The following is a 27,180-nucleotide window of genomic DNA, read 5'->3' on the forward strand; positions in this document are numbered from 1 at the left end:
TTGTTCTCTTCCTCAGTGTGAAACCAAGAAAAGGCAGCGCAGGCCACAAGCGCAGGCTTGAAGCTGGTGCTCCTGGGAAATGTAGGCTCTGCTCGGCCCTGCACTCAACTCCTGTGTGTGGGTCTGATGGACACACCTACTCCTCCAAGGTGAGTCTCATCAATAATTACATTTTTTTGTATAATATCGACCATGTACAATATTAAACATAAATGTTACCCTACCCCATGTACTGATCTCATCATTTTCTCATAGTATGTTGGGCAAATGACTGAGAACAGGGTCAACCGTAAGCCAACCAATCAGCAGCTTAAACTCACCATTGTAAAACCATCATTACCATCTCCTCTGACTCTAAAGCCCCAGTTCCAACTATGCTCCCATCACCATCAAATCACACAGTGCTCACAGTGGCAGGTTTGTGGAGGAAAGAAAGACGAGGTTTAACCTTTAGTGATTAGTCAAGGAAGAAAGGAACAGACTGAGGAGCTGAAGAGTGAAACCAGGTGGAAAAGAAAGAAGTGAAGCGCTCTCCTTCTGTCCTTGATAAAGCAGACTGTGGCGTCTTATTAACACCCACATTCATATTATCTCCTTGTTGCTGTGTTCAACCTTTTGGTTTCCAGGGGTGAAGGACAATCCAATACACAGGAACCTCATACAAATAGACAATAGAAGGCGTCTCTCGAGTGTCTCGCAGGAGTGAATCGATGTGTTGGTGACAGGGATATTGGCAAAGTGGAGCAGCCTGTTGTCACTTGCTCTGTATTGTTTATTAATTCCAGCGTTTAAGCCAGCGACATTCCTTAAACAGTGTATGGAGAGAAGGGCTCATCAAAGCACAGTTTTCTTAGAGTGCTACTGCTGGAAAGCTTGGTATTCATCCACATACCAGCCATGTTTCTTAACTGCCGGAAATTAAACATGCAATACTTTAGCTGCTGGGGGTCCCACAATCAAAACGATAACACAAGACCTAGTTTGACGGCAGCGTGGGATCATGGTCGTTGTTTTCACCACCATTGCAGATGAAAATCTTCCTGGCGCAACTAAGGCGCAAATCATATTCACAGATCAGGGAATGTGTTAAAGTTTTATTCATGTCACGCAGCAAATGCCAGTGAATAATCGGGATCTGTTAAGAGTGACCAATGCAAACAGTGGGAGGAAAAAAACTGTTGACTGGCTGGCAGTGAGTTTTTCCTTCGTCATATCCCAGAAGTAATAGAAGAGATGAGCGGAGCCACAGGTTAATCTGGATATGATGCAATTAAATTGTGATGAAAATGAAACGTCCCGTTAACTTTGAACATTGTTGGAGACATTTTGGATAAAGTATGTAGACAAGTCAACAAAATGTATGACATATAGGTCTAGTTGTTTGTAGACATTTAATAAAGAGAATTATTCCATATTATTCTAAACGTTTGCCACAAGCTGAGACTGGGTTTCTCCTCATTGTGTATGAGGGAGTCTGTAGAATAAGATTTCTTAATAACCTGCCCCTGTGAGCTAGGCTGTGCTGAGGAGGAGAGGTGTTGAAGAGGAGGAACAAAAGGAGGAGGAGAGCTGGGGGAGTCCCTCTGGTCTCTGCGGTACTTTAGTTGGAGGGGTTCAGTTAGCTGGTGGAGTGATGGGTCCCTGTGGCCCAACTTAAATTCTGCTCACCAGTGAGCTGCTGGTCTCCAGATTATTCATGTTTTATTATTACATTACATGCCTCCCTCATCCCAACCGCACACACACTCACTCACACATACACACACACTCAATATCCTATTAAGAGGACTGTGCTCTTATCTCCTTAGAGGCTTCAGCCCACTGAGTTAAAATACTGGATGGCAAACAACTTTCTCCAACTAAACCTCTCCAAATCCAATGTAATTGTCTTTGGTCCCACCCCTCCAGCACAGATGATAGCACAGCATACCCTGGTGAACTAGCACCATTTACTGAGACCTCAGCATGAACCTGGCTGTGGCCTTAGACCAAGACCTGAGTTCGAACCCCACATTAAGAAGGTTGCTTAATCGTGTTTTTATCATTTGAGGAACATAGCCAAGGTTCAATCTCTCACATACAGACCTGGAAAAAATCCTTCACACCCTTAAATCCTCTCTCCTCGACTACTGTAACTACCTTTATAGTGGTCTTACTCAAAGTTCTCCAGTGTTTTAGCATCCTTGCACTGGCTGCCTGTTATTTTATTACTTTTAAAGCCAGCTATAATTCAGGCCTTTTATCTCCCTACGAGCCAGGACCCGGTCTGACATCCTCTGGTAAGACGTTCCTAGCTATTTTAAAATCTAGGCTGAAAACCTTTGGAAACAATCTGCCAGAAGAGATTAGACTAGCACTAACAGGTGACTATCGGTTACCTGCTTTATCTCTCTTCCTAAGACACGTCTCTGTAGAAAAGCTTTTATCGCATGATGTCTATGACTTTTATTATCTTTATCTTTATATTTATTATTTATTGCTCTGTTACGACTTTCATACGGTAAAGCACTTTGTTACTTGTATTGAAAAGTGCGATACAAATAAATGTATTATTATTATTATTATTATTGCAAGTCCATTACTTCCCTTCTCTTAAATCATCCTCTCTTCCTCTCCTCTCTTCTCCTCTCCTGTCCTTTCCTCTCCTCCTCTCCCCCTTCCTTACTTATAGTCAGGTGTTAAAACGCTATTTCATCAAAACCACATTAACCCCTGCAGAGAGACAAACATAAAGATTCATGGGGCCTCTCGCTGTGCTGACAGTGACTGGGGGAGGTCATCCATTTTCTGCGCTTTCTCTTCTTTTTCGCTCCCTCCGTCTGTGTGTCTCCCTCGCTCTATCTCTCTCTCTCCATCTCCCTCCCCAGACAACTAATTCAATATGCTGTGAAGCGGACGGAGCGCTATCCCTTTGTCAACAAATTTCATTAAGCAACATTAGCAGCGTTATCAAAGAGGTGATGGGGAGGATTCAAACGATAGATTTTGAATTATAACGTGGGAAATGAAAGTGCTGGCAGGATAAGGCTAAGCCTGGGTGTGATATGATGTGTGTGTAGTTGTGTAAATGCACTTTCCTGGTCTCACCTTGACAAAACGTCATCGTCTCGCAAACGGAATTTACATAACTCATCTCGGGTTTCATTATTCCTCTTGGAACGATCTTGTAATTGGATTTTTTCCCCCCAACTAGTCCGAACGATTTCTTACCCCTCACTTACCTGGAAAGAGATTTATACTGTTAAATTACTTTCTGAAGTAGCCCATCTTGTTTTTTGCATTGCATTAGGTTTGTAAGCTACTGCTGAATCCTGCTGGGCATCTCTGTGTCTAATTGTGTGTCTACATGGCAAGGGACACATCTGCATGTTAGTAGTCTGCAGGTCATGTTGATTTTGACATATTCTAGGTAGGACACATCCAAAATAATAGACTCAAGAATTTAATTTAATTTAATTTAAACCAATATTTAATGGATTCTTCCCTGACCCATACCACATCCTTTCACCAAGTTCTGGGGTAATCCATCCTGTAGTATTTGCTTGATCTTGCTCACAAACAAACTGACCAACAAACAAACAGACAGGGGCGAAAAACATAACCTCCCTGATGGAGGTTATGAAGAATCTACCTGATGGGGTTGTAATGTCGTTTTTGTCTGCTTCAGTAAAAACTCAAAGAAAACCTCCATTACCCATGTTTTTTGTCTTTTTTTTTTCCAGTGTAAGTTGGAGTTCCAGAGCTGCCTCGCTGGGAAGACAATCTCAGTCAAATGTGATGGGCTGTGTCCATGTTTGCCGGGTCAGGAGCTCATAAATCCAACACACAGGAGTGAGAAGGCTGGTGAGTACAACACTAAAGTTCTTTTGTTTAGATTACTTTGTTTAGAGAGCCTTAATATCTGTTTGCCTACAAACCCATCTTCATTTTGGGATTAAAGTCAAATAACTTATTTAGACTGTTACATACTTGGGAATGGCATTTGTTGTTGTGATTGACAAGCTCAGTCACTTGAAGTGCCCCTCTGGTGAAAATCAAGTTTCCCATTTGTGCAATCTATATGATAAGAGATTCTGAGGAAAAAGTTAAAAAAAAAAAAAACGAGTTAGACAGGCCGGGTCTGTGACATCACAAAGCTAAGAAACCAATCCTGTCAACCTGTGGGTGGGACTCAGTAGATGGAAAAGGCTCCTTTTCTCACTGCAGGTGAGCTGTGAGGGTGGAGAGAGGAGGAGAAGGGACGGGGTCATATTACATTTAAGTCATTTTAAGGCCATGAGGGAATTTTTCATGACGAACCATTTATATTTTGAATTTTGAGTAATTTTGAGTGTGATAACATAATATTGTGACTTTAATATATTAGCTTAATATGTGTGTACTGTATGGATGGGTATTTGCATGTAGTTGCTTGGATGGATAGACGGATGGAGGGACGAGCGCATCGACAAAGAGAAGAATGTGCAGACAGAGAGAAGGTTTTTTGACCCAACCAACTTAAAGTTCTGTTGGATGCCTTGGAATCGGACCAAGACTCTACACACACACACACACACACACACACACACACACACAGGCAAAAACTCTTTCTCCGGTAGTCCCTCAAATTCACTGGTGATTCACTGCGTTTCCATTCCTCTCCTGTCACCTCTCCCCTTACTCATGTTGTTTTCTTCCCTTACCCCCCCTTCCCACTCCCAGCCCCCAAACTATTCTCTGACAGCTACAGGCAGCAGTGATGGAGTGACTGTGTGTGTCTCATTGTTTGTCATGGAAATAGGATTTCAGCAGATGGATGGAGAGATTCTGGAGGAGAAATGCAATCTAAAAGGAAAGCAGCACAGAAAAGGATGGATTGTTATCGGTACAGGCTTCCTCTGTCCCAAATTGGGGGAGTAGTGAGATGGTTGTGCTTTGTGTTCCCATATCAATCGGTCTAGTTGGAATATTGAATATTTAGATATGCTTATACCCTCAATACGTTTGAACAACACACACAAACAGGCACACTCTGCCCTCACACGCTCTGATTAGACAGTATTTATAAGCCACGGTTCATCACGCATATTTAATGCAAAAGAAACGTACTAATTAATGATGGCTCTCTCTTTATCTCACACTCTCCTTTATTAGTTTAAAGCCGAATGATGGAGAGAACGGCGAGCGAAGTCGTAATGGAGAAGTATTTACCAGCTTGACTGCTGTCTAATTGATCCCCCTGCATCTCTTCTCAATAGAAACTATAATTATATGTTTGGTCTGCAGCGCTTGCCTTTGGGAGGGAAAGCATTGAACGAGAGTGTGTGAAGAGAAGAGAAATCTTTTACAAGATCTTGGACAGTGTCAAAACAAGCAGTGTACATCTTTTGATGGCTTATGGATACGGACATAACTGAGCAGTACCGCCAGAAGTCCTGTTGGGGGCCAGTGTAGCCAAGTGAGACAACAATAGGACACAAGGGAAAAATGAGAAAAGCTTTGCGAGTTGGTAAGAAACTATATGATGTTACTTCACTGAGACACAGGGATAAGGACTATCTCAAGAGGTACATATCACAACCAAGTCAGAACCTCGCTGCCCTCCAGTGGATGTATTGATTAACAACCATACCAACGTAAAGGATACAGAAGTACGTGGGCGGTGACGGTTGCATCGTTTGAAATGGATGCATCTGTTTTCCAACGTTAAGAAAGCATAAATTAGCATTTCCACTTATTTCCACGGTCTGGCTCTCTGCTTTGAAGCTTTTCTCTTTAAACTTTCGATTTCTGATCATTTTTTTTCTCCCTGGCTTCCTCCTGTCCTTCTTTTGAACTTTCCAGCACAGCTCCTCCGTACATCTTGTCCCCAGACCATCACTGAGGGTAGCGGTTTGTTCAGAGGTTCTAGGGATTAGCGAAGTGAGCATTTCCTCTCGTTGGATCAGCAACACAAAATGGTAAACAGATGAATGTGGCAGCAGGTTGAGGGGAACACTGTGTGTGTCAGATCCTGCTCCTATGGTAACAGTCCAAAGATTTGCAGCAGTTCAGTGCGTGCAATCACTCCTGCATGTTTACCACTGGTTCAAGCTGGGTTCGAACATTTGTACCACACTGATATAAATATCTCTGCTCACACAACACCTGCGCGTGAGACTGCGTCATCAGCATCACCTTTCCTGTGTTGTGTTTCCACACCTCAGTCGTGGTTTGAGGTGGTGGTGCTCTCACGTCACAGCCTCAGACTTTGGAGAGGAAGAGACGGCTGGTGTGGAAATTACTATATGTACATGTAAATGCATCTGGATGTAGAGGTGGATATGAATAACAGAAGCAAGATGCAGAAATATCCAGTGTGTTTGTCTCTGTTCCATCTGTGCGGAGCAGGTAAGTGTCATGGTGATCAGGAGAAGCTTGACAGGCGCAAAACGGAGCTAATTAAAGTGCTAATGAGCTCGACTTTTTAAATCAAGCGTTAGTAATCATATACATGAGGTTTTGCGAGACATCCATATATACAGGACCACACTGCCATACACTCGCAGCAATGTTAATGACTTTGCTGAGGCAACTGAGCTCACTGTGCTTTGATATTTTAATAAATGTAACCCACCTATTTCTATTTTAATCAGGTGAGGGCCCTGAGCTCTTCAAGCAAGTTAACTTCCTATATAAAGTTAACTTTTATGATAAAGAATAATTAAAGCAATGTTGGCCTGTATCTTTTATCCTGTATGAACTCCTGTGAACTGTGACACCCACCACTAATATTAAGTCAGGTTCACCTAATCTCCACTAAATAAACACAGTGTAATCCAAATAGCCAATTAGCATACTGTGATAGGATTGATTTATCCCACCTTTCACCACAAACAAACTGTTTACCTCCTGCACTTATGTACTCATAGGAAATACCCAAGATAACTCTAGGATCAGTTTGAGAAATACACTTTTTACCTACTTTACTTGCAATTTAATTTGTATCTCTCCTTTCGATAAATTGAATTCCACCCAAATCAAATAGCTCATGGAACTCTACTCCACTGAAGTAAAGGTGTTTGAAGTCATGATTTGAAGCTCTGAGCTTCTGCCTGTCTTTCTGTCACTGAAGAGCAGGTGTCCATAGATGTTGTTTTTTTCTTGCTTTGTCCAATGAGCATTTAGCATTGACCTAGTACTTTGCTTATGATGCTACCAAAATACACTCATGGTTGGTGGGTTTGCGGGTTGGTTAGTTGGTTGGTGGGTTGGTTGGTTAGTGGGTTGGTTGGTTGGTTGGTTGTTTGGCTTTACAATGAGGGCATCACCATATGTGATATTGTTACTAAGGAATGATTGTAGCCTTATGTGATTCCTTGATGAGACGGTTGGTTGGTAGGTGGTAGGTTGGTTGGTTGGTTGGTTGGTTGGTTGGTTGGTTGGTTGGTTCATTAGTTAGTATGTTCCACTACTGTGTCATAGAAAGCCAGAGTCTGAGTCAGTACGTATATGTCTACAAAGTCTATAGTCTGAACAGTCACTCGAAAACAATTTGACCTTGAAAAGAGCTTGAAAAAGAATTTAGGAAGAAGAATAAAAGACAGAATAGTTGTGAAGGTATCAAGCACCATGTAGCGCAGCCATTTCTCTTTCACTCACTTCCTTGATTTTGATTGATAACTGCAGATGAGGAGTGTGTGTGTGCTGCAGTGTAGGAGTGCAGAGCGAATATTGTTTCTTTATCTGACGAGGCAGAGTGGAAAGCTTCAAATACACTTTTTGAGTACCTTCGCCTCCACCACACCAATAACCTTTATTCTTCTCTGAGTGGTGTGTGTTTGTGTGTGTGTGTGTGTGTGTGTCAGTCACATTTCTTCTTCCACAGTGAAACTCTCCCATCTGCCTGCTGCTCATTTATTTTATGTCTCGAGTCCGAGCCAACATTCTGCAGAGTTAAACATTCGCCTCCACTTTCTGTCTCCTTCCTTTCATTTCATTCATCGTACAAAGGACTAAGAAAATGAAACATCTTTGTATATCACAAATAGATTTGGACCTTTTTACTTATCTTTAGACATTGGGTCAAGTTGGTGTCTGCTTGGCACAAATGGCTCATACACATGACAGAAGCTGTCTGGAACTGAAAGATTTGAAATTAAAATGTCTAGGCAACAGTTACAGGTTGTTGTAATTGTGTTTTTTTAAGACATATTTAAATGAACAATTAAACCTGATGTGCAGATATTCGTCCACTAAATGCAATACCTTCACCTGAAGCAGCACTGTCGTGACATTGAATTTTATCGCTCTCATATAAAACAATGTCTACATGGTCACCAATATTCTGACTATTGACCTCATTCTGAATAAGACGTTATTTAGATTATGGCATTTACACAAGTTGCTTATAGAATATTCCATTCATATTCCACTTTACATGTTAAAGAGTAAAGTTTGATCATGAGTCACATCATTACGTCCGACATTATTCTGCCAGTTGTAAAACCCTAACCTGAATTGTGTGATACCATGTGTATGTGTTTTCTGTCTGATTTTGCAAAAGCTCCAACTCCGTTTTACCTTTTCCATCTTGTTTACACCCAGGGCCATGCGTCTACATATTGCGACTAAGGTCGGAATACTCCATGTCTTATTATCATTATTGATTATTCAGAATATGACCTTATTCAGGTTAAGGTCATTTACATGGCAGTATCTAATACAGAATATTGGCTGAAACGGGTTAATATATCAATATTAGTGTCCATGTAAACGTAGTCAGTGTTTCGAGCTGACATAAAATGATCCTGCTCGTGATAAAGGCAGAAATGGTAATTTTTTTAAATGATGGTTAAATTTCTCGCCGCTGCTGCTGAACAAAGACATTGACAAAACAAAAAAAGCCTTTAGTGGATGAGTGGTGTAAATCATGTCGCTTAATTGAAATTTTCCTGCCGATTTTGTCTCACAGCTTCACAGAGAGCATGCAGGAGGACAGATTGTGTTCTCTCTCTTCTGCCTCCACACTTCCTATCCTCTCCAAACACATGCCAGTAGCGTGGGGATTTTAGACCCAGAGTGCTGACCAGTGTGTATGGTGCCTGCAGAGCGTTTTATAGTCGATCCTATTTAGACTGTCCTCACCAGGAAAAAAAAAGCTGCATCGGCCATTTGTTCCAACACTGAAGACAAATTATGTTTACGGCTTTCTGACAAGCTACTCGTGTGACTAGGATCTTGTTATGGTGAAGCAAAGCCTCTTGGGACGGATCTTAGGGGGATATACACAACCAGTCAATGGTTTTACCGCAGCACTGTTTTTCCTGCTTTTATTGACATTCAAGCTGTTAAAGTCAAGTGAATAACCTTAAATCGTACAAAGGGCCGCTATAAACTACCACGTGTGAAAAACAGAATTAGATCAGCCAACTTGAAAACATGTTAATTTCATAGAAAAACGGTTTTCTTTCCTGGATCAAGACATTGATCAAAGACTTTAATATTAATGCAAAGAATCAGATATTTCAGAGAATAATTACAAAAAAGGGGCAAGAATTTTTACACTACCAATATTACTAGGAGCTTAATAAAATCCAGGACCAACTCTGTACATTTTACCGAGGCTGTAATAAGCTGTTTGTTTGTATCTATTTTTTGGCAAACAGTTTCAAATATGTAACACAGCAGAAGTAGATCATGTTATTTATGTGGTGGGATTCACTGTCCTCTGAGGACTGCAGGAGTAGGTCAAACCTAGAGCAAATGATTTAGTAAATACTCACCTCCACCAAGGCCAAACAGTCTCCCTTAATTCAGCACCACATCCACCATGTTTGTTTGGACATAGTCTTTTGGGGGGATCTGCACCAAATTGCACACACTCGTAGATATTGGTCCCCTAAATGTGTTTTTTTCTGTCAAGATCAATGAATTACTCAAAATGATGATAACCCAAAACAGTCTTGACCCATGTCACATCCTTCCATCATGATTCATAGAAATCTGTGGAGTAGTTTTTGGGTAATCCTGCAACCAACAAACAGGGATGAAAACATAAAAAATATATAGTATGGCACTGTAGAGCGCAAACATCCGCCAAGGTCCAAGACTCCCCTTTTTAAAACATTTAAATTCACTAGATCTGGATCTGATCTGGACCTGCACCAAAAAATGTTGAAATCCATTCAATAGTTTTTGCGAAATCCTCCTGAGACACAAACAAATGGACAGGGGTGTAAATCTCCATGGTTAATGTAAAAATAATCTCACTCTTCAGTTAAAAAACGTGTGGTTCTCTCTCTCCGACTCCGTCTTCCTACCTGTCTCTCTTCCATCTGTAATTGTCTTCCTGTCCGTGCAGACAGTGTATTACTGATCATTATCTGGTCTAACCTTAACTCACTGCCAGTGCGATTGTTCTGGGGACCTGATAGCCCCGGGCAAAGAAAATCAAACAGACCCTTGTATCTTTTTAATGAATCTGACCTTCTTTCTTCCTCATATCTCCTCTCCGACTGTCTCAGTCCATTTCTTGCTCCTTCTGTTACCTTGTTAAGAAGTGTCACCTCACTCCGCTGCCTCCCGTTTCTTCTCCCTCTCTCTTCCCATCTGTCTTTCATCTTGATCCGATCTCACCACGCTCCTGTTGTCTCAAGGTGATCGCTACCCGCCGTTCCTCTGTCTGGATCTAATGTCAACGCCTTCTCTTTTATATGACAAACTCAGTTAATTATTTAAGAAAGATAAAGGAGACCTATGGGAGGATTCAAAGCCTAATGTGATAGTAGCAGTTGTATATTAAGAAGTCTGGAGGACACATTTATCTAATGACCTAAACCAGCCGGGATGAATCGACACCATGTTTAATTTGGGAAAAGGACAAGTCGATCACCTACTAATGTGGTAACCACAGCATCTATGGCACAAGACTGTGGCATGTTTGTGTGAAGCTAAAAGGGAACAAAGGAGATGAATCTCAAGTCCACAAAAAGCATGTTAATTAAACTGACATTTAATGGGATAAATGATGGTGTGTGTGTGGCTGCGTGTGGCAGATGTTTTCAAATGGGATGTTTTCATCACATAAGAGACATTTAATGTACCGGTTGGATAAAAAATAGATCACATAAGTGCAATGCTTCAGTGTAGATGTGTTCTGACTGTAGAAATTGTTTAGGTGAATGTGTAAGGTCTCTCTTTTTTTCAAGCCTGTGTATTTCACTGTCTGAGAGATTTGGATTTGAACAAATATCAATCTGATCATAGTCTAAATCCACTTAATGTCCATTAGATCCATTAGTATTCCAGAATTCCACCAAAGCTGTGATGAGGTGTGGCGGACAGGGACTTAAGGCAGAGGAAGAGCGTGAGGTGAAAAAGAGCTGGTTATTGTAGTTTCTCCCACTGACTTGAGCTGTTTACCGACACTGACAACAACTGGAGCAGCAGCAGTGTGTGTCACCGCTCAGGAAGGTAGTAAAGTTAATTTAAACCCTTGGCACTTATCGCCAAGTCATAACTCAGTCGAATCGGAACACGCTGATGTTATAGCTGCTCATATTTTTAGATTCTGAGGATATTATTATCTCCGATGTTCGTCACAATGCAGGTCCATAAATTCAGCGAGAAATCATACAAAATGATGCTACTTAAAACTTGCTTGAGAATCATCACGTGCTTGAGCTTTTTTCAGAATCATAAAACAGTAATCCACTTGTCTCCACATCTCTTGCTGCACATATTGAATGTAAGTAGTTTATTCAGCATTATATGAAAGGTTACCATTTACAAAATTAAAAAACAAACTTAAAAACACCTACAGCATAACTGATTAAATCAATGGCAACAGGGTGACTCATTCTTTATCTAATTTTGGCAATTTTTTTCTAACCTGCTGTCCAATAATAGCTTCTTCTTCATGGCATATTTTTTATTGATCTCAGTTTTGTGCTTTTTCTTTTAGAAGAAGTTCAGCAAATAGGAAGTCTCTCTCGGGTATTAACTTTATAAAAAAAGTTTAACCACATAACAACAGATGTCCAAGTTAGTCTGAAAAACTCATTAGAATTCACAGACATGTGAGACAGCAGAGACGAGGAAGTACTGGCTCAGAGGGAGGGGTGTATGAAGGAAGAAGGATAAGAAGGTATCCCCCCCAGTCATGAATCAGTGTTTGATATTTGACCTGCCGCTCTGATCGATAGCTTCTACTAAAAGCCGCCTGTGTGTCTGGTGGTGGGCTGTCTACTGCCTCTTCATCCTGGGTAAATGTCCACTGTCATCCAGTCTGTGGTGGGTTGGAAGTGGCGTCATCTTTGGCAAACCCCGGCCTACAGTTTATCTCTGTCTCTGTGAACACAAGTGCCTCCTCTGTAACTATTAGGAAGTAAGGATTAACTGTTTAGCAGCATTCTGATGGAGAAACTCTCCCTGCAGATCGGACGTGGAAACTTCTTAGCCAAAGTCATTTATCTATTCTGGCTGCTGCCAACATTATGTCACCATCTATTGTTACACCTGTTACATAGATCACATTTTCTAAGACAATAACATCCGCTCCTTTGAAGCTGATGAGTGATAACCTGAGAAAACAAAACTCTGTTGCTCTCTCTTCCTTATTTTGTGATACAGGACGCTGGAGTCATGAGGAGTGACAGGTGGTTGCCATGGCAAATTGTTCTGTATGCAGACTTACTTTCACACGGCAGTTGCACCTGTCGTGACTTCACAGGGACTGTTAACACTTCACTAGGACAGTCGGCTATCACATAAAAAACCTGAGGCTAACACCATATCTTGCTATGTTAAAGAAAGTGAAAAAATGTTATGGGTCCTTCCAAATAGCTGTTGCATCACCCCTCTACAAAATGTCATGGAAATCGATTCAGTAGTTTAGTAGTAATCCTGCCGAGGGTCATAACCTTCTTGGCAGAGTTTCAAAGGTGCACATATATTACAAAAAGCTGCTTGACATTGGAAACACATTTTGTCAAATGAATAGTGATAGAACCTTTGTGCAATCAGCCAGTCAAATGGTTCATTTAGTGCTGTGGTGTCCAACTCTTTGTCACATGACACCTTGTAACAAGGCGTAGTTTTTAAGGTCTGATGAAGTAAAATTATGTATTTTTAAAAAGCTGTGGGAGGAAGGAAAGAAAATAGTTTCTCGACAGTTTACAGAAAACCGCTGACTCACAACTTGAGGAGTTGGAGACTGCACTGGAGGAAGAGAACGAATCCTTATAACTAAATGTTGACGAGCTCCTCTTGCAAGTTTAATGGTTTGAGTATAGGGGCCGGGGGACTGGTGACCCAACAGGTTTAATGCAAGAGTCATATTTTTTATTTATTTGGAGAAGGAAAGTTCCTTCTCTATCTGCACACACTGCACATGCACCAACAGCGAGTCACAGTGTATGAGTTCTACACACTGTATAGATCAGTGACAGACTTAGGTTTGGCTGCAAGATCAGCATTTTCCCCCTGATCTTTCTCTGGAGATCATTCATTTATGAGCATGTAGATGTATTAATGTGGTCACATTAGTGTTTGGAGGGAAGGAAGAAAAAGGATTGAAAAAAAGTTTATTTTTATCAAGGAAATCAGGCCAATTCCAAAATATCTATCCTACTGCTAGGACTGATTTCTTTTTCTAATGACATTACTGCTCAAAATATTTCAGAGAAAGTACGTTGTCTAAACTACTTTTAAAAATGAGTGACCAAATTTCAATCTGTTTTTAGGTGAGTCCTTGGGTCCAGCTCTTAGAGAATCTACTCTCTGAGTCAAACTTTTTTTCTGTGAAGTGACCATGAGACAGTTTTTCAACTGACAGCTGCAACATCGGCTCCCACATGATGTCTTGTTCTGTCATCACAGGGTAATCTCTGCAACTCCTGTGGAAAGCCATTGATGATGGTTGTGTGCCCGCCTGACCACAATGTGGCTCGGAAAGAAAGGAACGGCCAGCGGGCCATTTGATCTGTGCGCTGTGCCCTTCAGTGCGTGAATGTTTTCAGTCCCAGCTTTCTGACTCATTGCCCAACAAAAGGGCTCCTAACACAGGCAGCAGTGTCGGGGCTGTCCAGAACAATTTGGGTCACACTGAGAAGAAGCGATAAGAAGGGTCCTCTGAGACTCGTTGTGGGTCGCAGTGTCCACACGAGACTGGCGAGAAAAAAATGGGGGCAGTGAAGTCAAAAGAAGGAAGAAGGGGTAAAGGGACAGATGGAGATTCGTGCAGGGATGGGAAACCGCCGGCCTCCCGCTAGACATTTCAAAAAGCGTTCAAGAAAAAAGCATTTTTTCTCTGTAATTAATGAAAATAAGTGAAATCAGTGGACTCACATGTTCCTCAGGTTGGTCCCGTGTGCCGGTGTGCCTGTCAGATCACGTTCAGTAGGAATACAACACACATCACTGACATACAGCATTATGATTGTCAAGAGAAGTTGTGGAAGGTCTCACTTTCCAAGAGAAATGGGCAAACAATATAGGCATGCACGTGTGTCTTTGGTTCATGGGACACACTGATGAAAAAGGCTAATCTTAAGCATCATTACAGCTGAAAAGAAGCAGATGTTCAGGATGAGTTACGAGGACAAATGCACTCGGATGAAGTTTTCCCTCTAAACCTCATTGAGAAGGAGAATCAGTGAAGAGATACAATTAACCATTCACTCTCATATTCACGCTTAGAGTCAATTTACAGTCTCCAATCAATTCTACCCCAATCTGCTCATTAAGACTCCAACCGAACCGGGATTTGAACCAGGAATCTTCTTGCTGTGCTAACCACTGCACCACCCTGGTAACAATAAAAAAAAACAACCTTGAATGTATCAAAGGTTAAAACCACAACACCAAACGATGAAGGACAGAGACACAAAAGAAGTCCAAAATATAATATAATGTATGTCTTCAATAATTTAGTATGGCTCGCAAAGGAGGTTATAAAAATTTAACTGGCCCTTGATAGGAGAAAGGTTCCCCCGCACGCCTGCTGTAGGGGGATGTTACAGGAGAGAAATGGGAAATGAAGCACTCAAAGCAATTTGAGTAAAGAGAAAGAAATAGGAGAGTGGGGCATTTCAAAGTGGGCTTCTCCATCTTAGAGAGGAAGTGAGTTAGGTAGAGTCAGGTGCGATGAGTCGCTTCAGCTGAAAGTCCGAAAACTGACAGAGTCGGAGCAGAGAGAGAGGAAATGAAGAGGTGATAACGGGGAATGAGCAAGAAGAGAAAGAATCCCTAATGCAGAGAGTGATTGAAAGGGCAATGTGTGAGAAGAGAAAGGAAGACGATGGAGGGGAAACCTGGTGGAATGAAGGACGGCCGAATAAATGAACAGAGGGATAAACCTTCCAGGAGTTTGTGTTCAGGAAAGTGTAACACGCCGCTGATCCACTTCTGCCTGTGGGAGTTTTATTTAGGAGGTGAAGACAGATAATGTTTAGCTGTTGGTATTTTTCGCTCCCTCTTTTCTTCTCTCCACACAGTGGGAATGAAGAGCAGGCTGAAATGTTATCTGTCTGGTCCTGGAGGGCTGTATCACACACACACACACACACACACACACACACGCGTGCACTCCTTGGGATTGCAGCTAATATCACACGGATGCCCGGCCAGATTAATGTTATTTTCTCCTCTTCTCCGCTCCGGTCTATTTACCTGCGGCGTCCACTGCTGTATAACAACTGTGATAATGACACAATCCCGCAAACTATAACTGTAAAATATGACCATTTGCATATATTTTGGGCTGCAGGATAGAATTCAACAACCGCATGACAGAGTGACTCACCAAACAACAAAACTCTTCCGACAGGAGAGACGCTGCAGACGTCTCTATCCACCGACAGCAAACTGTGATCCAGACTTTCAAAGACGACCGACCTGCTCTGTTCTCTTTTAGAATAAAGGAAGTGTGTATATCCACAAATTTGACGTTAGGAACAGACAAAATGTGATTTGTTTTTAGATGCAGCTCTTTGTTCGAACCTCGTCTCGCCACGTTTCTCAGCAGACTGCCTCAATTTTGCAAAGGGGGCTCCACAGGAATGTTAATGGCCTCCGCCTTGCGTTTCCCCCGTCCTCCACGACCAGGCAAGCTGGAGCGTTGGCATTGGCAGGCTCCGTGCACATTGTGAAGAATGACTCTTGTCCTTCAGCAGCATCATCAGGCTCTCAGAAGAAAATGAATGGGGGAAAAAAATATGTCAATCACATGCAGGGGAAAGGAATAGAAAGAAAGATGGAGATTGACAGACGGAGAGGCAGGCGGAGGCAGGAGTCGGCTTGAATTGCAGACAGACCCTGTCAGTTCTGCGGGAATTTGTTTGAGCAGCACCACAGGCTGGTTTATACTTTCAATTAGGGACGTCATTAAATATATTGTTCGGTTTGTTGCTCTCTCCGGGTAGCTGCATGGACAGCAGCGCTCAGTTGCTTGACGGCTTGACGGTGTTGGATCAGCTGTTGTTGTGGGTAAACAGTGTGATTCTGCATAAAAACACAAACACAGAGACAACTCCACCGCCACCACAAATTAAATGCAACGATCAAGTGGCCTCTCGCTGCGACACGTTCAGGAATGTTTCCAGGCAAGACTACATTCAGGATTACCAGCAGACCTTTGTTTTGTGTGTGTGTCTGTGTGTGTCTGTTATAGCATGTGTGAGTATGTGTATTTCCCACATGAAGATAAAATCCTTCATTTGAACTGGAACATTAAATGTAAACAGAGGGATGACAGCAGATGAGGAAACTCAAACTAAACTGAGTCTACTGTATTTTCATGTATGTGTGTGTGTGTGTGTGCGTGTGTCAGATTGGGTTCCTATGGTAACTGACGAGATAGCAGCAGTTCAGTATGTGTTATCGCTCCTCTGTGTTTAGTCAAGAAGAAGAGTTGGATGAGAAAAAGAAAAGAGGGAACACGGAGAGAAAAAGTACACAGCAGAAATTAAATGAAAGTTTGATAAGGAGCAAGAAAAGAATAGTTTTTTTTCTTTCTTTGATGACAGCAGCAGATTGACTGCTTTTCCCTCTCCTCATTATTTTGGTGTGCATGCGTGTGTGTGTGTGTGTGTTTGTGTGTGTGTGTGTGTCTAGCCTGCCTACGCAGAGCTTCACAGTCTGGCTGCCAGACTGAAGGACTGGTTCGGAGTTCTCCACCTCGACGCCAACAGAGATCTCAAATCCTCTGACAGCTTCGATTCTGCCACTGGACGTGAGTACATCCCCCCGCAGAGTGTGTGTGTGTGTGTGTGTGTGTGTGTGTGTGTGTGTGTGTGTGTGTGTGTGTGTGTGTGTGTGTGTGTGTGTGTGTGCAGCCCTTTCCCGTTGAACAGTCATGCTTCTCAGCTGTCATGTCGGCTGGCAGTGATGTTGACAGCGACCCCGCTCTGTTCTCTGTAATGTCAACATGCCTGAACACATCTCAGTGTGACATGGACGTGTTCCCTGGTTTCAAAAGTGTTCACATCAATGATGTTTTCTCTTTCTCGTTTTTTTTTTTTTTTTTCTTTCCTCCTCTAGACTTCGACACCAGCATCTTGCCCATCTGTAAGGACTCACTGGGCTGGATGTTCAACAAGCTGGACATGAACTTTGACCTCCTGCTGGACCAATCGGAGCTGAGCGCCATCTACCTGGACAAGTATGAGCTGTGCATGAAGCCCCTCTTCAACTCGTGCGACTCCTTTAAGGACGGCAAGCTGTCAAACAACGAGTGGTGTTACTGCTTCCAGAAACCAGTGGGTGAGGAAGGGGAAGCTGGGGATAAGGGGTTAAAAAACAGTTTTTGTTACTTAACTGTGCTTTTAACCTGAATGTTGTATCGCACTAAAACAGGTAAGAAATTCAGGTTTTCAGTGAGTGATGAAGTGACTGGGAACAAACTGATAACTGAAGAATTGGACATTTTACTTCAAGAAAAGGGTTAGGGTTGTTCATGTGTAAAAGGTAAACACTGGAGAAAGTCCAGAGCTAAATCTGTGGACATCCTCCAGAGTCTGAAAAACGGCTTAAATTAGATGTTATAGGACGGTATGAAATTGGAGTAACCAGAGCAAAGTAGATGGTAAGACAGAGGAAGAGACATGGCCGGGAACCAACGTGCCGGGAACCAACGTGCCGGGAACCTTGCCATCTTGCATCTTGCATGATACGTAGAAAAAATAACAGTTTCACATTTTTCCTTTTCAACAAGCACCTTTTCAATTGTCCAGTGCGTGTCACAACAGGGACACGCACTGGACAATTGAAAAGGTGCAGAGCCAAGGTCTAAACTGACAAAATAAAGAAGAAAAAGAAATTAGCACGATCACCCAGGTTTCATGTTTCCACTGCGGATTGGAACCGGAGCCGATAAAAACCTGTGTCCACTGGAGAGTGATTTATCCAGGGAGTGATTGGTAACTTCCATCCCCAGTGGAGACAAAAGCCAGATGTTAGTGGGTGTTTGTGTGTTTTTGACCAGTTGAATAGGAAACTAAAGAAAGCATTTTAAATTCAAATGTTTTGTATGTTCTCTGGTTGCAGGGCTGCCTTGCCAAACTGAAAAGAGCAGGATCCAGAATCAGAGTCGAAGGAAGAGCCTCATAGGTCAGTCTGTATGATTAACGGCTTTTGATGCTAACAAGCACACACAACACACACACACGCGACAAAGAATGTCCCTTTTCACTTGACTCACACAGGCAGAAACACACACGTACAATAAAACACATCCTGACATTTTGTACACGTGTCGTTTGTTCCCTACGGGCAGAACATTCACTGATCCAGCTCACAACAACAGCATGAAAAAAAAAAAAAGCTTGAAAAATGAGCTCGGACTGGGTCAAATGAAGGTAACAGAAAATTGGTGTGTGTATGTGTGTGTGTGTGCGTGTTCTATTGAAAGTGATTGCTTCCCCTTAAACAGGATGTATTGTCGTTGCCTTTCAACCTTCGAAGCAGTAATTGATTGTTGATCTCCCTCCGTGAACACACAACTTCGGGTTGCAGCCACAGGACTCGTGCAGTGCATGTCACCTGACCTGGCATCAGATTTGACCCCTTTACCTTTGTCGGTTTGATCTTCCCAAAGGTTCCTGTCTCTTTTTATCGCTGCTTACTTGTCATTCCCTTCCTCCCTTTGATTCTAGGCGCTTATATTCCTCGCTGTACCGAGGAGGGCTACTTTAAACCAACCCAGTGCCATGGCAGCACCGGCCAGTGTTGGTGTGTGGACAAATATGGCAACGAGATCGCTGGCTCCAGAAAACAGGGCAACCCCAACTGCGGTATAAAACCACAACACACACACACACACACATAAAAGGAAGCACAACAATACGTGCAAACACCCACAGATAATTCAGTTCAACAACAGTGAGCATTGGCTGTGTTGTGTTTGCCCAAATTGGCTCCCAATAACGGTCTTTCACAGGCAGAGCTTTGATTCTCTTCTCTCCCTTTGTTATCTGTTCTATCTGACGAGAATCAAGTTTGCTCTATTTCTTCGCTCGGTATCTCTCCTCGTCTTTATCCGTGCTGGCTTCTGTGCAACAGTGATCATTTAAGAAATAGATAACATTAGGCATGCCTCTGGAGAGAGTCGTGCTGGTTTACCATCAGTCATATGTCTTATTCTATCTCCCTGATATTTAGCACGTGTAGCTTTGATAAAAGACCAGCGTCTTACAAGTCAAGTAGGAGAATCTGTCACGCTTGTCAGCAGAGAGCAATGTCAGAAGATTTGTAATAAATATGAATTTGGAGCAGTGTCTGAGTTGCACCTTGTAGAAAAGAATAAACACTTTAACTGCTGTAGATGTTGCATTCAGACTAAGACCTTGTCAACACTACTGCACTACTGCACTACACTACTTTTTTTTTTTAAACAGATATTTTCCCCTGCATTTAAAAAAAAAATATTCGTCCTAACGACCTTCATTTTACAAAATGTCTCTGTCCAGAGAAGAACACTCGGTAAAATCTCCATCAAAGATCCGTCAAATGCCACAGAGGAACATGACAATGCTCAGTGAGGTTATTCTCCTGTCAACTGTCATATTTACACCATGGTTGCCGTTGTTTCTGGCGCATTGCTCATTACACAAAGCAAAAACTGGCAAGCGTGAAGTGACCCGTGACATCCTTGTTTCCCCTAAGGCTTCATTTTGACATGTTTTCGCACGGACACAGAAAGCATTTGAAAAAAATATCTGTTTTAGTGACTTAAAAAGGTTCAGGGGAAAGTTTATTTTGCAAAAAAATTTACATTAGTGTGGACAGGGCAAAAAGAGTGTCACGTTAAAGTTACAGTTCACCAGCAAACAGTGGACATTCAAAGGAAACGGTCAAAAAGTCAATGGACGCACAAACCAATGACTTGGGATTTAATAGTGGGGAAAAAAGAACAATAATTAGCAAGAATGAATCCAGGGAGACATACTGATTACCAATCACACGGCCGACTCAAAGTCATAGATTACGCCCTGCTCGAATGCCAGTCTAGTCCGAAGCCAGTAATTGCAGCTTCCAGTATTGATGAAGTGTCTCTCTGGCCATCACACACACACACACACACACACACACACACACACACACACACACACACACACACACACACACACACACACACAGCAGCAGCTCTCTGTCTCCGGTCTAACAAGCTCAAGTCTAACTCTGAGTGGCCTCAGGCTGCAGCAGGTTGGACGTGTCCCATTTGGCCCTGCACAGAGCCAACAGGTAGCAGAGGCTCTCCATTGACTTGTCCAAAATACATCAAACCGATTTTAACACTGCGAGTGCCACTCAACCAGAGCACGCTAACACCCAGGTGAAAACAGGTTATTTTGAACAGAAGGATTTCAGGGTCCAGGTTTCCGAAAAAGCTGGAGGCAGCAGCAGAGTCAGCGGCTCCTGTTTGGTCTGCAGCGGCACCAGATTCAACCGGATTAGGTATAACTTGATGGATCTGGGCTGAGCCAGGCACCGCTGAGAAAGCTACTTAATCAACCACTTGACTCTGTGTTATGTTGTGTTGAGGTTTGATAGACAGGAGCTTTGTGTTTGTTTTTTGTGCTGCCAACAAACAGATTTTATATTCTGGTCAGTCACACAGGGCACTTATCAATATCAGTTTAATACATTCGTACAGGGCCCATTCTAACCCTGCAAGTTTGAAATGAGCTGTTTGTTTGGCCTGTGGTGATGCTGGTCATATATTTGTTTCTGAAGCTGTAAGAGAGATGTCTTTTCAGTGCAACCCTTAAATAAACAAGAAATTATTGTTGCCATTCCATTTATCAAATGTGAAGCCGATAAAATGAACGGTTCTCAAGGTATGCGAGCCACATACAGACAAAGATTTCTGGAATTAGTCGATAGGTTTGTCCAGTATTTAGCTTAAAATTCAGACATACAGAATCGCTCAGGATCTACCAGATTAGAAAGCCACTGGCGGCAAAGAGAGCAACCACAAGCTGCCGTACATTACCTGTTTTTATGGAGGGAGGAATCGCACACTGTACAAGCTCTGTTACTCAGAGATCTTCCTGTTTGTCTATGATTTTGTGAACTTCCCCACAGACGAGGACCAGGAGACATCGGGGGATTTTGGCAGCGGCGGAGCAGTCATCCTCCTCGATGACCAGGAGGAGGAGCCATCACCGAGCGCCCGGAGCCGGCAGAAGAAGAGACGGGGCCGGATCCACCCCAGAGGCGCCATCTGGGACGACGAGGACGAGGAAGACGACAAGGATGACGAGGTCGGCTACGTTTGGTAGCTCCGCTTCATTTTACTCTGCCATCAGCCCGACCAGGAAACTCCGTTAACTCAGCACAGATCTGAAGCCATTCCAATGTCTCCTCCTCCTCCTCCTGTTACCTTGGCAGCAGTCCATCGTTTGGCTCCTGAACTTGCTCCTGTAATGCCCATCCCTTATTCAAATCTCTCTCTTCGGTGAAACTCAACCGACCTCTTCCTTTTCAAGTGTTTCCTCAGACAGCAAACAGAGAGCCTATTAGATTTCATCAACAACTGTCAAGCCCCCTGTTAGATTCTGTCCACGTTCTGCTTCCCCCCAACCCGTCATCTTTAACCTCTTCTAACAAGGACTCTTCTCTGTTCTCTCTATTACTCCCTCTATCTCCTTTAGCCGCTTCTATCCCTCCTTCTTCCATCTCTGTGTGTCCATGTCGGGGCCTCTGGTCAGTCTGTGAGCCCACATATATTAGCTGATGTATTGGATGTAAATATGTTTCCTCCAGGAAAGGCCAGAACGGGGATTTCTTTCCCCGTTCCTCCATCAGCAGTTCATTCTTCACTCATTCATGTTCTGTGTCCCACTGTTGGGCTCCTTCATGTGTCCATTAATGTTTCCACAATTCAACGCCACACTCCCAGGCTCTGAGATGCCACCCCCCACGCCCCCTCTCTCTCTCTCTCTCTCTCTCTCTCTCTCTCTCTCTCTGTCTCTCCCTCTCTGTTATTTCATGGAGGATTGTAAATTATTTAATCGTTGATCCTGAATGTCCAAGAAAGCCCGGGAAGCAATGAGATTAATGATGTATTGTCGTTGTTGTTGCATGTTCCTCATCGTGTTTCTGTAAAAGAGAGATTCCCTGGCCAGGTCTAGCTCTATGCATCTCAAACAGAAAGTGATGCCTCTTTGGCTGCTACAATACTTTGTTGCTATGTTGATGCTGTCTAGTGTCTCTTTGGTTCTTCTCCCAATCTCAGGAGGTAGGAAGTTGCATTGCAGAGGGATAGCGGTGTAGAAAAGCGAACTGCACGGCCTACAGTCCAAAATCTGCAGCATCTCAGCCATCTATACTTTTACTGAGTGGTCAGTCGGGGCTGCTGAGGCTGTTTGACTGTGCATGGACACTAGAGGAAAAAAAAAAGCTGCTCCTGAGCTGGGAGGACACATGAAGTCGGGCGAGCAGAGGAGAGGCTCTGTTCTGCCTCCCAACATCGGATATGTTCAGTAATTTGAAATTGAAATCTCCACCATGTCAACTAAGTGAACTTTTATTTGTAACTTTGAAAATTTAAGTAAAGTGGCACTTTGGGTGTCTTTTGAACCTTACAGCTCTGTGTCCATGTGTCTGCTGTTCTACCGTTTTACAACACCTCTCGAATTTCATATCATTTCGCCAAACCGTGATTGAATAAAAACACGTCTTTTCCTCACTGAAACCACAAACACATTTATATGACTTTCCAGTGCTTTGGGTTTTATATTTTTCTGAAGCCAAGATTTCTCTGAAATAGAGCAGTCAAAGCCCTCCATCAATTCTGACCTTTACCAACCTTGGGAACGCAGGCTCCCCAGTTTGAAGCAGATTTAAATGGTCGCTGCAGAAACTACCCTTATCATTTGCCTTTGAGAGTGTAGACCCACAAAGCGAGCAGTGCAAGCAAAAGAACATGAAAAGCTTAATGAGTGTTTTTGTAAAATCACCGGCTAATGGGACAGCTGACCCCATTGGCTTGAAACGGCGCGCTCAGCACTTTGAAAACACACTGTAACAACAACCAGACGCTGTGAGGACAACTGAGTCCTCTGGTTGGAAACAGCCTAATAAGCAGGACACAACACACTCTGTCAGACACAATAGACGACGGGTTTAACTATGTGCATCGAATTAGGACAAAATGTGGAGGGAGGTGTATAATCACCCAATTCTGCAGCGTCTTCTGCTTTCCTCAGGCTACATGACAAATGCTGTAAAGAAAATGTCTCAATTCTGCTGCTTTTTCCTGCATCTACATTATTCTAAGTCCCATAATGCCTTGTGTGAATTATGGATGCGACTTCTGCTTATTCCACTGCATCTCCAAGGTTTAGCATAATCCTACAGGTGTCGTCCCTTTTACCATTTAACCATTTTCTCTTCTTTTCCACACTAATGCAGAACAAATGACTTAAAAAGTGCAAGATGGCTGCACCCAAATGTGGGATATTTTGGCTTAATTTTTGTACGATAGGAGGAAGTGGATATGCATATACCGGTTGACAGGAGAATAAGCTGACGGATGTAGACTTCATCGCCACCTACTGGCCCGGCATGCTTTTTGAGCATTTGTAGTGTTTTTTTATTTCTCGTCCGGACAAAGATAATTTGTAAAACAAAGGTCATGTGGGGAACAAAGGGGAAAATATCAGTTAAAAAAAATATCAGCAGTCGTGGAGACAAGGCCTGAGGCTCTGACTTGGCTCTTTGTTTGCTTTGAGATAAACAAGGTTTTATTTCAGCTCCTTTGATAAAACATACTCGACTTTATTACTTTATCATCTCCCAAGCTTTTCAAATTGTTCATTGCTTGACTTGGATCGTGCATAAAGATGGTCAATGGATCTGCACTTCCTCTTATTGTAAAAAAGTAAGGCCAAAATATCCCGGATAGAGGCACCGCGCTCTTTTGAAGTAATTTGGAGAAATAACCAAATAAAACCATACATTCTAGAAAAATAAACACTTGGTGTGACAATGCGTACTTTGACTTTGTAGTTTGGCCCATGTCCCATCTGCTAAAATGGAGTAGGCAGAGTTTATGACCTATACCACAGTCAGGTGGCAGTCAAGATGATTTGGTTTAACATTTGGTTAGCTGACATGTCATCGATCTTTATATACAATCTGTGGTCTGTAGAAATGTTCTACTCTATGTTATTTCGATGACACTTCTTCAGGTCGTCCTCTCATCCTTCAGTAGTTGGAGGCAGAGGTGGAACTGGCTGTGTTCCCACATTATTTACTTCCCCCAAATCTCTTTTCTTTTCTTTCTTACTTACTTAGCATGCTCCCAACTGTCGCAACAGAAAGCAACAACCAGAAGTCACGTTCATTTTACTCGAAAAGCTATCATGAGCAAGACAAGGATATATTCAAGTAATCACAAGCCTAAAATATTCACATTTTTAATCACATGGCAGTTCATTTCGCCTCCTAACCACAAAACACATCTATCACACACCAGCGCTAACTTTCAACCCTCGCTGGCTTCACAAACACACACACACACACACACACACAGTCTCATTATTGTTAATCCTGGAGTGAGTTCTATCTTTATCTCAGTAAGGAAGTTGCGTGGTTGTGTTATATCCTCAGGGCACTTTATTCCTCTCTTTCATGTCTTTATTGGCTGCATTTCCACTGTCTACAGATGGATTCTCTGTCATGTAAATCCCTCCACTGCTCTGAGAGGGGGTCTTTAAGCAGTTGGTGATTGAGGGGGTTATGTAGTTTGTCTTTTGCCATGATGTTTTAGTTATTATGTAGTTTTAGGTCTTAGTTGTTAGTCGTCTAATTAACTCCACCAAGGAGGTTAGTGTTTCATCTGCGTTTGTTTGTTTGTTAGTTTGCAGGATTATGCAAAAACTACTTCGCCCATTTCAATGACATTTTTTGGAGGGCTGGGGCATGACCTCCAGAAGAATCAGGAGTTACATTTTGGAGCGGATCTGGATAAACAGGCGGATTCAGCTATTTCTTTTCACTCTGTCTAAAATTTTGAGATAGGGTGATAGCCTTGGGGGAGGTATGTGCTTTTCAAGCATCTTTCTTGTGTTAATACAGATCACTGGTAAACCACCGAATCATACAATCTGTAACTTTAACAACACACACACAGTGAGGTACAGAACTGAGTGGTAAACCCTAGGCATGTCGCAAAAGTATCACAGGGCACCAGCTTCCCGTTTACCACATAAACATTAAAGTGTGTATGTTGACCTTCTCATGTAATTCTGGGTTTGTCAAGCTATTCTGTAACTATACCTTGTATCTATGGTGATTGTCAATCACAGGACTGATCAATAAGCAAACAAGAAACATTGGAGACACCACCATGATCAAGCTGATGAATCATAAAGCAGCCACGCTTTCACATCCTATTACAATAAAGGGTTAACTTGCACTGCATCATCTTGATATCAAGTTTCGACCACAGGACAGGCTGCAGATGGAGTCCGCTCATAGCCTCATTCTGCACACCCACCATGTATCTGGGCCATGTGCCATGATTGCCACTTTAGCAGGTGAAAAGTCCAAGTGGCTCTCCATAGTCCTCAGGGTGTAGAGCACTGCTGGTTCTTTCAGGTAGTTTTCATTCTAGCTGTGTGATCAAGGACCGACTTAGACCTGCCACTGCAAGGGAGTGCAATTAACTACCTGACAGAATAAAAAATCCAACGCTGCACCGAGGCCCGAGGACCAGATTTTGAGGATCATGGGTCTAAAGCCTGTCTTTGTAATTAGCAGAGACATTGTAATAAATAGGGATCATCTCTGCCTAATCTGTCACGGCCCAGCACTTCCACTCGCGCTCCCGTTCATGCGTGGCTGCCACTGTACCCGCCAGCAGCTTCTGGAGCTGATCAGACCCTGCGTGCCCCCAGGTGGAGGTTTTACAGGATCAGTCACTCTCGACGTGGTAACAAACAAATTTAGGCCGAGGTCTTCGTCAACTCTCTGCCAGCGAAGTCCGTCCAATAGCACCCAATTGCTGGGTGTAGCCCTCTGCTACATAAATGAAACAGGAAACAATTCATAAGCAGTTCCAGTGGACTCACTCCCGGCAACAGCGATAAAATAAATTGGAACTTTCAGGTGAGCAGTCAGGCAAGACCAGCCTCATTAGAAGGAGTGTCACATTACCTTCACTCTAACAAATGTATTTACATATTTAGGTCTTTGAATGACTTTTGTTATTGACTGATTGTTGTGATTGTATATTTTAATTCTGTAATGCTATTGTCTTCCCCCCCGGAGACAAATCCATTATTTTTCATGCAACACAACTGAATTTATTAAACAGAGTGCGTGACACCAGTGCCCTCTGGTGGTGTGATACCAGCTCTGAGTTGATGAAACTACAGCTACTTCCCTGGGATTTCAAATGACAAATACCGTCTTCAGGGATGCCCGGGTGGCTCAGGCGTTTCAGACGCTTATCGGGGTTTGTGCAATTTGCCACTTTTTTTTTTAGCCCCAATGAAAACACACATTCCCAAACCACAGTTTTCTTGGATAAAACTTAAAAGCAAAACTTTATTTATCATCACTATCATATCACAATACATTACATTATTACGAGTGATTTTTGGTAAATATCTATGTACAGTTGCATAAATGTAGTGGTTACCATGATACGTTTGCATAATATAGGCACAAAAAAAAAGATGCCGCAAAAGAAAAAAATAATCTTCATCGTCA

The 27,180-nt window shown here is 42.6% G+C and overlaps 1 protein-coding gene across 1 annotated transcript in view; it reads left to right on the forward strand.

Moving 5' to 3' along the window:
* The window catches only part of spock1 (SPARC (osteonectin), cwcv and kazal like domains proteoglycan 1), a gene marked incomplete at its 5' end in the record, with an annotated part of 95,266 nt that extends 72,221 nt beyond the window's left edge, over positions 1 to 23,045 (forward strand). Inside the window, 7 exon segments of the mRNA XM_047340694.1 lie at positions 17 to 149; positions 3,723 to 3,860; positions 17,089 to 17,191; positions 17,500 to 17,721; positions 18,505 to 18,567; positions 19,113 to 19,250; positions 21,544 to 23,045. Coding sequence (XP_047196650.1) covers positions 17 to 149; positions 3,723 to 3,860; positions 17,089 to 17,191; positions 17,500 to 17,721; positions 18,505 to 18,567; positions 19,113 to 19,250; positions 21,544 to 21,740 — 994 coding nt within the window.
* Between the last annotated feature and the right edge of the window lie 4,135 nt (positions 23,046 to 27,180).

Source organism: Hippoglossus stenolepis, chromosome 7, assembly GCF_022539355.2.
Source record: "Hippoglossus stenolepis isolate QCI-W04-F060 chromosome 7, HSTE1.2, whole genome shotgun sequence".
Taxonomy (NCBI): domain Eukaryota; kingdom Metazoa; phylum Chordata; class Actinopteri; order Pleuronectiformes; family Pleuronectidae; genus Hippoglossus; species Hippoglossus stenolepis.